At 44.0% G+C, this 12,649-nt stretch overlaps 1 protein-coding gene across 1 annotated transcript in view; it reads right to left on the bottom strand.

Moving 5' to 3' along the window:
• Window positions 1-12,649, bottom strand: part of PTPRQ (protein tyrosine phosphatase receptor type Q) — a 388,123-nt gene that overhangs the window by 245,873 nt on the left and 129,601 nt on the right. Inside the window, exon 20 of the mRNA XM_088455386.1 lies at window positions 11,728-11,954. Coding sequence (XP_088311512.1) covers window positions 11,728-11,954 — 227 coding nt within the window. The remainder of the gene's footprint in view (window positions 1-11,727; window positions 11,955-12,649) is intronic.

The following is a 12,649-nucleotide window of genomic DNA, read 5'->3' as shown; positions in this document are numbered from 1 at the left end:
CCACGTGTGGAACAGCGGGACAATACTGTACCGCTGAAATCAGGATGTTGGGGAGGGGTGCATCCTCTATGGGTGGCACCCCTGTTCGACCACACTTGTCGAACACCCCTAGAGATGGCCCTGCATGCACACCACATCTCTCAAGCAGACCACATCTCTCACGCACACCACATCTCTCACACCACATATCTCAAGCACACCACAGCTCTCACGCATCCCACATCTCTCACGCACATCACATCTCTCACACACACCACATCTCACACGAGCACCACGTCCCTCATGAGCACCACATCTCTCATGGATACCATGTCCCTCATGAGCACCACATCTCTCATGGATACCACATCTCTTAAGGATCCCACATCTCTCACAGACAGCACATCTCTCACACATACCACATCTGTCACTCACACCACATCTGTCACGCACACCACATCTCTCACGGATTCCATATCTCTCATGCACACCACATCTCTCACGCACACCACATCTCTTACGAACACCACATTTCTCACACACACCACATATCTCATGGATTCCATATTTACATGTACACCACATCTCTCACACACACCATATCTCTCATGAACACCACATCTCTCACGCACACTAGATCTTTCACACACACACACCACATCTCTCATGAGCACATCTCTCACGAGCACCACATCTCTCACGCACACCACATCTCTCACGCACACCACATCTCTCACACACAACACATCTCTAATGAGCACCACATCTCTCACAAGCACCACATCTCTCACGCACACCACATCACTCACGCACACCATATCTCTCATGCATACATCTTTCACATATCCCACATGTCTCATGCATACCACATGTCTCACGCACACCATATATAACTCATGAATACCACAGCTCTCACGGAGCCCACATCTCTCACGCACACCAGATCTCTCACACACACTACATCTCTCACACACACCACATCTCACACACACACCACATCTTTCATGAGCACCACATGTCTCACGCACACTACATCACTCACGCACACCCTATCTCTCACACACACCACATCTCTTACAGATTCCATATCTCCCACGCACACCACATCTATCATACACACCATATCTCTCATGCACACCACATCTCTCACACACACCACATCTCTCACGCACACCACATCTCTCACGTATTCCAGATCTCTCAAACAAACCACATCTGTTACGCACATCACATCTGTCATGCACACCACATCTCTCATGCACACCACATCTCTCACGGATTCCATATCTCTCATGCACACCACATCTCTCACGCACACCACATCTGTCACACACACCATATCTCTTACGCACACAACATCTGTTACGAACACCAAATCTCTCACACACACCACATATCTCATGGATTCCATATCTACATGTACACCACATCTCTCACACACACCACATCTCTCACGCACACCACATCTCTCATGAACACCACATCTCTCATGAACACCACATCTCTCCTGAACACCACATCTTTCACGCACACCAGATCTCTCACACACACCACATCTCTCACACACACCACATCTCTCACGCACACCACCTCTCTCACGCACACCACGTCTCTCACACACACCACATCTCTCAAACACACCACATCTCGCACACACACCACATCTCACACACACACCGCATCTCTCACGAGCACCACATCTCTCACGAACAACACATCTCTCACACACACCACATCTCTCACACACACCACATCTCTCACACACACCACATCTCACACACACCACATCTCACACACACACCACATCTCTCATGAGCACCACATCTCTCACGAGTACCACATCTCTCACGCACTCCACATCACTCACGCACACCATATCTCTCACGCACACATCTCTCACATACACATCTCTCACGCACACCACATCACTCACGCACACCACATCTCTTACACACACGCATCTTTCACATTCACATCTCTTACACACCACATCTCTCACGCACACCACATCTCTCACGTATCCCACATCTCTCACGCACACCACATCTCTCACGAGCACCACATCTCTCACATGCACCGCATCCCACATGAGCACTAAATCTCTCATGGATCCCACAACTCTCACGCACACCACATCTCTCATGCATACCACATCTGTTACGCACACAACATCTCTCACGCACACCACATCTCTCACGCACACCACATCTCTCACGCACACCACATCTCTCATGCACACCACATCTGTCATACACACCATATCTCTCACGCACACCACATCTCTCACACACACCACATCTCTCACGCACACCACATCGCTCACGTATTCCAGATCTCTCATGCACACCACATCTCTCATGGATCCCACATCTCTCATGCATCCCACATCTCTCACACACACCACATATCTCATGGATCCCATATATCTCATGCACACCACATCTCTCACGCACACCATGGGGTAAATTTACTATTGGTCGATTTGCAGGTTGATTTGAGGAGTGATTTAGCATTTCTCAGATCGACTCAAATCGAATGTTTGAAAACCAGTGATTTTGCCAAATTTACTAATATTCAATTTGAAGGTAGATTTGGCAAAAACATTTGATTTGAGCCGGTTTTGAAGAGTGATTTGCAGTTCGATTTGACATGTCCATGTCTAAATCGAACGGCAAATCACCCTTCAAAACGAACTCCAAATCCCCGACACATGAACTGCTTCATGCTTTCACTTTTAGCATGAGCAGTTCGTTGTCATGTAGATACATGCAGACATCAGTGAGATGCCTGCATGTATCTGGCTGTAAAAAGTGTATAAATAGTTAAATAAAAAAAATAAAAAAAGTGATGTCACCCCCTAAATCAGAACCAGCCCCGGACTAATGAAACCCAGTTCTGGTTGACTAAGTACAGGGAAAAAATGACGTAGGGTCTACCTGTACTTAGTACAACCAGCACTGGGCTATGGGAAGCAGGGCTGGTCCTGGATTTACAGGGAAACAATTGCATAGGGTTCCCCTGTAAGATCCAGAACCAGCCCTGGACCCTTTCTAATGAGGGACTGATGCCACAGCCAGGGGAGCCCTATCACCGGGCCCCCCAGCCGCAGCATCAACCCTGACCGTTAGACAGCCCAGGCCAGGGATCCCTGAGGAGTTGGACACCCCTTCAAAAAAGGGGTCTCCCCCTCCAGGGCACCCCTAGCCTGGGCTGATAGTCCGGGGCTATCCCCACCCCCCTGGGCGGTGGGTGGCGGGTTGATTGTGTAGGTGTTGTGTAAAAATAGATAAATAAAAACATTGTCTTTCCAGTAGAACTGCAAGTCCCAGCAAGCCTCCCCCGCATGCTGGTACTTGGAGAACCACAAGTACAAGTATGCGGGACATTAAGGGCCCACTGGGACTTGTAGTTCACCTGTAAAGAAATGTTGCAAGAAATACACACACTTTACAAAGTATAACTTTAATACATACATACACACACTCACACAATACTCACCTATATTACCTCCAGTGGTCCCCTTCTCCAGTAGGCATCCATGGGATAAAATAAGAAAACGAAAACCGGACCCTCGTTATAAGGAGTAATCAGTCAAACCACAATGATTACTCCTGAAGTCTGATTTTGAGGTTGATTTCAAATCAAATGTTAGTAAATAAGGGTTTTGTGTGTTTGGCTATGTAAAAGTACCAATGTGGTGTCCGATTTTACATTCGATTTGGCCTTTAGTAAATACCCAAAAGCAAAATCGAATGAAAATCACACCTCAAATCACTCAAAATGCCAAATCGACCTTTAGTAAATTTACCCCATATCTCTCACGAACACCACATTTCTCACGGACCCCACATCTCTCACACACTCACGGACCCCACATCTCTCACACACACCACATTTCTCATGTACACCACATCTCTCACACACACCACATTTCTCATGTACACCACATCTCTCACGAGCACCACATCTCTCACGAGAATCACATCTCTCACGCACACCACATCTCTCATGAGCACCACATCTCTCACAGATCCCACATCTCTCACGCACACCACATCTCTCATGTACACCACATCTCTCACACACCACATCTCTCACGAGCACCACATCTCTCACGAGAATCACATCTCTCACAAGCACCACATCTCTCATGAGCACCACATCTCTCACAGATCCCACATCTCTCATGCACCACATTTCTCACACATCACATCTCTCATACACACCATATCCCTCATGCACACCATATCTCTCATGCACATCACATCCCTCACGCACACCATATCCCTCACGCACACCATATCTCTCATGGACACATCTCTCATACACACCACAATCCTCATGCACACCATATCTCTCATGCACACATCTATCACATATCCCACATTTCTTACATATCCCACATTTAGAATGTGCAAATTTGTCCCGCAACTTGCAAATGTAATAGGGTCCTATTTTGACTTGCATGCAAGTTAAAACTACAGGTAAACTCGCACCTTGTAATGCAACTTTCATTACAAGGTGCAAGTTACACAGACGAATGCACAGATCAGTGAGATCCATGCATGCTTGTGTGTTAAAAAAAACAACTAGAAAAGTGTCACAATAAAAAATAAAAAACAACATGGGGTTCCCCCCTAAAAGCACAACCAGCACAGGGTCTGTCACATCCCTCATGTACCCAACATCTCTCACGTACACCACATCTCTCACACACCCCAAATCTCTCATGTACACCACATCTCTAATGTACAATACAGAACAAAATTGATTTGGACAAGCTATGTAGAATAGCAAAGTGCCAAGAAAGGTACAGAAGAACGGAAGGGAAATCAGTTAGGCTAAGACCACATCACAGGTACAGTTTTGAGATCATAAACAGGACAAGGTCAGGCAACATATTTGCAAGATCAAGTGGTAAGTTGGGAGTCTGAAACTAGGAACTAGGGAAAAGCCCAAAAAATTAGCCACGGAAAAAATAAAACCGTCAGATATTGGGTAAAATGTTTGCAATCCCCAGGACTATTTAAGTTCCCCAACAGTGAGTGATGTGTCAGAACATGTACAGTGGTATCATCCTTCATTACAGTGCAACAGTGTGTGCATACCAAGGCCCTGATTCAGAGCCGCTCGCTGTGATTGTGGGCGTTTTTTTTCTTTTTTTTTGTTCTTCTCCGGCTGCTTGCAAAGCTGTGGGAGACCACCCACAGCTGGTACGAGCAGCCAGGAGACCATCGCAATAATCACGACCATCAACCTTGCAACGAGACCCTATGGCAAGATCTAGGCTTCCGCAAGCCCGAGTGGACTCCCTGCTCTAATAGAGCAGGAAGTCCACTACTGACATCAGTAGTGATGTCAGTTAGACCTCCCTAAAAACGCCAGGCATTCCGAAGGGAATGCCTGCGCTTGTCCAGCCAGCCCCCTACCCGCCCACAAAACGGGGCGAGCTGCCACTCATCATCGACAGCCGCCCCGTCTTGTTGCGAGCCCCATAACGACTGAACTTCAGTCGCTCTGCAGGGCTAACGCAAGCGCACGCCGGATGCGATGCATGAGCAGTGCATAAACATCGGGCCGCTTGCGAGCACACAATGCTTGCGAGCGGCTCTGAATCAGGGCCCAAGTGCCATGATCTGCTCATGTGTGATCAAAGAGAGGCTTGTCCAGTCAGTAACATAGACCAAATCTATACAAAAAATCTATTTTATTGTATCAAGCATACAGAATAGAGTCCTTGGGGTTGATGTAAAAAGCGAGGAGAAGTGGACCAATGGAGAAGTAATTACATCACCAATAAATAAATCTATAGACAATGAAGAGACAGGTGAGAGTTATGCCTACAGTGGTGCATGCAGATGGGCTCTCTGAGTATCTAGAAAGAAACCCCCCCATCGCCACAGTTGACTGATTGTTGTTTTTTTTGTGAGACAGAGACCTTTGTCTCCATCTTATCAGAGCTACAAAAGAGCTGCCAGTGACGGGAGCTGCTACACATGCACGGCAGCTCCTCATAACCATGGGGATGAATCTAGGGGGGTTGCTGCTCATTCCAGGCAGCTCCCTGGGGCCTTTGAGTGCTCAGTTACTCAAACGCTGTTTCAAACACAGCCTGTAAAGTGACGGTTAGGAGCTGATTGGTTGCTATTTTATCTCTATCCACTTTATCTCTCTCCAAGACTTAGGGCCTGATTCAGAGCCGCTCGCTGCTCGCTCTGAATCAGGGCGGGGATTTTATTTTTTTATTTTTACCAGGCCGCTCACTAAGCTGTGACTACCCACAGCTTTTGCGAGCAGCCTGGAGCCCGTCGCGATTATCGCGACCATCGGGCTTGCGAGGAGACCCTGTGGTAGGGTCTCAGCTCTCGCAAGCCCGACTGGACTCCCTGCTCTAATAGAGCAGGAAGTCCACTACTGACATTACGAGTGATGTCAGTAGGGCCGCCCACAAACGCCAGGCGTTCCTAAAGGAACGCCTGCGTTTGTGCAGCCATCCCCCCTCCCTGCCTACAAAACGGGGCGAGCTGTCAATCAACATCGACAGCCTCTTGTAGTGAGACCAATAGCGATGGAGCTGCTGTCGGTGGATGGGTCTCGCGTATGTGCACGCCAGAGGCGGCGCATGCGCAGAGGGGGACCATCGACCCACTTGCAAGCACTGTGCGCTTGCGAGCGGGTCTGAATCAGCCCCTTAATACATAGACCCCTGTGTCACTGCACTCCTACTTCCAGAAAAATTCAGGTAAGGCGTCTGCATCACATTCAGCAATAATAAATAGGGCAGTGGACTGCGTGTGTGTGTGACCTAAACAATTGTCTTTAAGCAATAAATGATGGGACAGCTGTGTTCAGTGTAGTGGCATATGTTGTAGGGGAGAGAGACAGCTGCATCAAATTAAGCAATAATTGGGCTGTGTGTATATATATATATATATATATATATATATATATATAAAATATAACCCACATGAATTTCCGGGAGCTCAGATATCCCTGCCTGCCCCAATCCCTTTCCTGAGGCAAAACCTCGCGATCGCCCTGTTGGGTCGCGAGGTTTTGTATTGAGCGGGCTTAACTCTGATTGGCTGAGAGAGCCGTCTGTCACGGCTCTCAGCCAATCAGCATTAAGCCCAGGTTTAATGAGGTTAATAATACTGTAGGAACAAAAACAGGCCCATTTTATTTGACTTTAGGTGTTTTTATGATATTCTAAGAAAAAATCCAGATCCAAAACCAAGACATGAAAACAAAACACGTAGGTGAGGTTTTGGCAAAACCAGGGGAGATCCAAAACCAAAACAAGACGGTCGGCGCACATCTCTAATATATATATATATATATATATATATATATATATATATATATACACAGTATATACGAGGGTTGTCTAAAATGTAATGCCTAAATGCTCATAACTCTGAATAATGTGAAACATTTATTTGAAACTTTGGGCCTGATTCAGACCCACTCGCAAGCGGCTGTCCGCTCGCAAGTGGGTCGATGTTGTGCTCTGCGCATGCGTACGACGGCGGGAGCTTTCCTTCGCTCGTTGTGTCTGATCAAAGGGGGCGTGCTGTCGATGTTGATTGACAGCACGCCCCCTTTGGTGGGCGTGCCGGGGGCGTGCCTCCCTGACGGGGGCGTTCCCACGGGAATGCCTCCCGTCAGAAGCCGGCCCACTGACATCACTAGTGATGTCAGCGGGAGTGATTTTGGCTCTGATAGAGCCAAAATCACTCCGGGGCTTGCGGTTGAAAACCTCAACCGCAGGCTCCGGCTCGCAGTTTCGATGGTCGCGATGGTCAAGACCATCGCGGCCATCAAACTGCACGCTCGTATAGGCTGTGGGTGGTGACCCACAGCTATACGAGCGTCCAGGAGGACGCTCCATTTTTATGGAGGGCGGCCCTCATTTAGAGCGTGCGCTCTGCTCAGAGCATACGGCTCTGAATGAGGGCCTTTGTCAGTTTGTAGTTTAATATGTCTGCTAGTTATATATGTAGTTTTGTTTAGGTAGTCCTAGAAATACCATGGAATCCAATATGAAACAAAGAGCCGTCATTCAATTTCTGGAAAAAGAAGGCTGCAGTGCTACATAAATCCACAGAACACTGAAAAAAGTGTATGGTGAGCGTACAAATGACTATAGCAATGTCAGAAGGTGAGTGAAGCATTTTCAATTGGGAGAATCGTCCATGTGTGACAAACCTCATGGTGGCAGACCATCAACTGCAGTGACAGCAGAGAACCGACACAAAGTCGATGCCATGATTCATAAAGACCATTGTGTGACCATTAGAGATATCAGTGATGAACTGGAATGTAGCCATGGCACTGTAGAAACACTATTCAATGATTTGGGATATCGTAAAGTGTGTGCTAAATGGGTTCCAAAGCAATTAACCAGGGATCATAAGGCCCAGAGGGTGGAAGTGTGCAATGACCTTTTGACCAACTTTGAAGCCAAACCTGAGACGTTTTTGGAAAATGTCATTACAGGAGATAAGACCTGGGTATTCCTTTATGACCCAGAAACAAAGGCCCAGTCAAAGCAATGGAAACACCCAAGTTCACCTAGGCCATAAAAGTTTAAATCACAGCGATCATGGCCACATTCTTCTGGGATTGCCGAGGTGTTATTCTCATCGATTACTTGGAACAAAACCAATCAATCAAAAGTGATCAATACATTATTACACTTAAGAAGCTGAAAGAAGCCATCCGCAAAAAAAGGTCAACAATTCGACTGTCAAATGTCATCATACACCACGACAATGCCAGACCTCACACTTTGATGGTAACATCTGCGACCATTGCCAAAATGGGGTGGGCAATAATGCCATACCCACCATACAGTCCTGATTTGGCCCCTTCTGACTTTCATCTGTTTGGCCCTCTCAAATACTGTCTCCGTGATCAACATTTTGAAGACATAGAGGTTGTTAAAAATGCCATACGTTCCTAGGTCAAACACCAACCACTGGAATTTTTCCAAAGTGGATTCACAGCTTGGGTTGAGAGGTGGAGAAAATGTTTGAGGGCAGACGGTGAATTTTTTGAGTAGAGTCATTCTGTTACTAAGACTTTATAGTATTTTACTGCAAATTTTCAAATCTGTATCTATAATAAAATTTGAGTTGTGAGCATTTAGGCATTACTTTTTGAACAACCCTCGTATAACATGCACTACTGCACATGCGCTGTGTCTCCATGCATCTTTACTCCCCAGTGTCCATGAGGACAGGACAGACTCCAGAGTCTAACATCAGAATACATGCCAGTACAATCAGTAACAATAATCGCAAGTACCCTATACAACCAGCAATACACAGAGGGACTTTGGGGCTCATCTGGCAGTGCATTTACCCAGCGCACTACAGCGCCCAGTATTATCTAAGCTCCAGGCTGCTATATTCCACACAATTGCCTACCGCTGTTACACCTATGATATCCCTATGTCTTATGTTACTTGCTCTTCTACATACCACATGTAGACTAACTGCCACCAGCACCAACACTTGTGTTATTGGCCAATACAAGTGTACCTGGGTTTAACTCCATATCTTTCGGACTACTGCACCAAACACAATCTGCTTCACATATTTGTGACAGTACACTCTGCTACTACTACCTGATGTCACCCTACACTAATAATAGACACCAAAACACCCTTTCATCATGTACTGTACGAGAAGTGAGGCCATATACATTCATTTAATATTAAAAAAAAATGTATATCAAGAGTCAAGACCCAAAAGGATTAGAACAATCTTCTATTCCAGACTACAAACAGTAACACTAACCAGTGTGATATACAAGGTACCAATCACCAACAATAGGACATAGGCAGGAACTAAATCATGAGGATTCAAATGCGGCCTGTTTTATATGTTTCCCCCAACACACAAAACAAGCAATCATGACTGTACCTAGAATCTCTCATGTATTGGCAAATATCCACACAAATTAAGTTAATGCCATAAACACGCGGGAAATCTCTTTTAAAACCAAGATATATAAAATAAATATAATAGCCTCCGAGTTTCTGATGCTGCGGGGATTTATGAGAGTCTCCCCATTTTTTTAAAGTGGCAATTATTTTAAAAGCTAAACCAGCTTGGTTTAGTCTTTAAATTGATTTCCACTTTAAAAAAATGGGAAGACTCGCATAATTCCCTAAAGTGGTGGAAACTCGGAGGCTAATATATTTAGCTCACTGTCTTGTTTAAACAAGAGCACATACTTAAAATGAATGACCTTCAAGTAGAGAATGTAACCCAAAATTACTGTGGCAAGAAGTTTTTTTTTTCTCTGCCCGGTATATTTAATCTAAACACATAGGGGCAGATGTACCAAGCTCTGGAGAGTGATACATTTGAGTGTGATAAACTACCAGCCACTCAGCTCCTAACTGTCATTTTTCAGACAGCCTGTAACATGATAGTTAGGAGCTGAATGACTAGTAGTTTATTACTGTCCAATGTATCACTTTCTAGAGCTTAGTACATCTCCCCCATAAATTGTAAAACAATAAAGCTCACTGACAGGCTGCGGAGAATATCCACAGGAATCTATCGTCATTCTGAACTTCTTCAGCAAACTAATAGATTGTGGCACATTTTGCTGCCTAATATAATAAAAATGCAATACCTGCACACATTTATGAAACAGACATGAACATAAAATAATCTAGTTTACCATCTCCTGCAACATCATATATTGTGGCCTATTTATTATCCATAAGACATGCTGCACTACGGGTCATTATTGTTGGAAAAATAAAATGGACAACCTTAACATGGACACTGACATTATGTGTAGTGTCATTATTGGATTTATTCCTCCTATTAATCAAAGGGCATTTAGCATGACAAAATAAGCTATCAGTATAAAAACAGTAAACTTGCACCTCCATATTAACTATACATTCCAGATCGTTCACTGAGGGTAGTGACATTTATATGTATAGAAAAATTATATATTTCTTAGTAGCTCCATTTACATTGCTATGCAATGTTATTACCCAGAAACCTTTTCTTTTTTAAGAGTAACTTATTTGCATATTGCCCATCTAGCATAGACAATACTGTTCATTGTTTTAGTGAACCTAAATAGTCCACAATAGCCATGTGATATCCTTTTAATTCAGGAGTAGCAATTAGTCTGAGGCTGAGCACTTTGGAAGATGTGAATTTCAAACTGTGAACAGTGCTAAATCTGATTGCCTGGCCAAGATGGTTTTCTGATATTTAATTTTTTTCAAGCTTGTGGTACTGACCTCACAAATCAAAACATTTCATATATAAAAATGTCCTAATTAGAGATTTGCGGGTTTAGTCCCCAGAAAACCAACAACCCAATTTAGGGGTTCCAAGTTGAACCGGGTCCCGGTTCGGTTCTGAAGTCAGTTTGGAACTCAGATTTAAAAAACTAACTTGTGTTTTATATTGTCCAAACATGTCCAAATTACATGATTTCAGCTGTTTTTTTAAAAATAAAGATCCAAAACTAAAACAAAAACACCTGAGGGTGGTTTTGCAAAACCAAAACATGAGTGAATCTGGATCCAAAACCATAACACGGAGGTCCGCACACATCTTTAGTCCTAATGACAGTAAAATGTGAGGTGCACTACTATTATACGTGACTAATTCAGAACAGTAATCAAAGTGAACAAAAATGAACATATCAAATTCAGAGTCTACTCTTTAAAAGTTCAATAAGTTTTAATAATGATTGTCTTGGTACCTTTATTTCATACGTTGTTCCAGGGGTCAGACTTGTCAAGAGAACTTCTAGACTGTCAGGTGTTGTTGCTACCTGGGTGTAAGATGACTGCATCCATGGGCAAACTTCTCTATAAATAACATTGTATCCTACAATCTTCCCATTTGTATTCCGCGGTATGTACCAAGAGAGCAATATTCCTGCAGAGCCCACTCTTTCTCCAGCTAAGTGGTCAGGGGGTCCTGGAACTAAAAGACACAATCACTGTAATGTGACTATTACTGAAGTGACTTGGATTTATACTCCACAGAGAGCAGAAAAAAGCTTAAGAATCACAGAAAAAAAGAATGTATAAGATAGACAGACTAGCAACATCAGTCTTTTCTCCATAATACAGTGTTACAAAAGATGATTAAACACAGGAACTTGAGAAAACATTCTTTTCCAGGAATGTAAAATATGCAATGTTCTTAAACTATGCAGAATAGCTTCACATCAGTGCCAGATTGGTTCTGATAATTTGAAAGTTGGAAACAGGAGGAGATTGTAATGACAGCCGCAAGTACTAGGGTGTGTCAGCGACATGCAAATGCTGCTTTGGTACAGACCTCTCCATGTGACAAATACTGAACCAAAAACTCCATGAGGTTTGTTTTGCATGAAGTTTTTTGTTTTAGCAACCAGTCATATCATCGAATCAAAAATAAAATTATGTGCGTGCTGATATAATCTCTTCCTGCTGTCTCATCCAGTATCCCAATACGCTTTCATTTATACACATTAATTATGCATAAATGAGTGTCATGTTTTAGTTATTTCACATATTTTGGACAAATAAATGTAAGAGAGCTTATTTAAAAAAAGAACTAAACAAGAACTAGTGAGTTATATGTAATTTGTACGTTAATGTTAAAGCACATTAAATAAACATCATACAAAACAC

Source organism: Taudactylus pleione, unplaced genomic scaffold (genome assembly GCF_031769625.1).
Source record: "Taudactylus pleione unplaced genomic scaffold, aTauple2 ptg000040l, whole genome shotgun sequence".
NCBI classification, from domain to species: Eukaryota; Metazoa; Chordata; class Amphibia; order Anura; family Myobatrachidae; genus Taudactylus; species Taudactylus pleione.
This window is presented reverse-complemented; position numbering and strand designations above follow the sequence as displayed.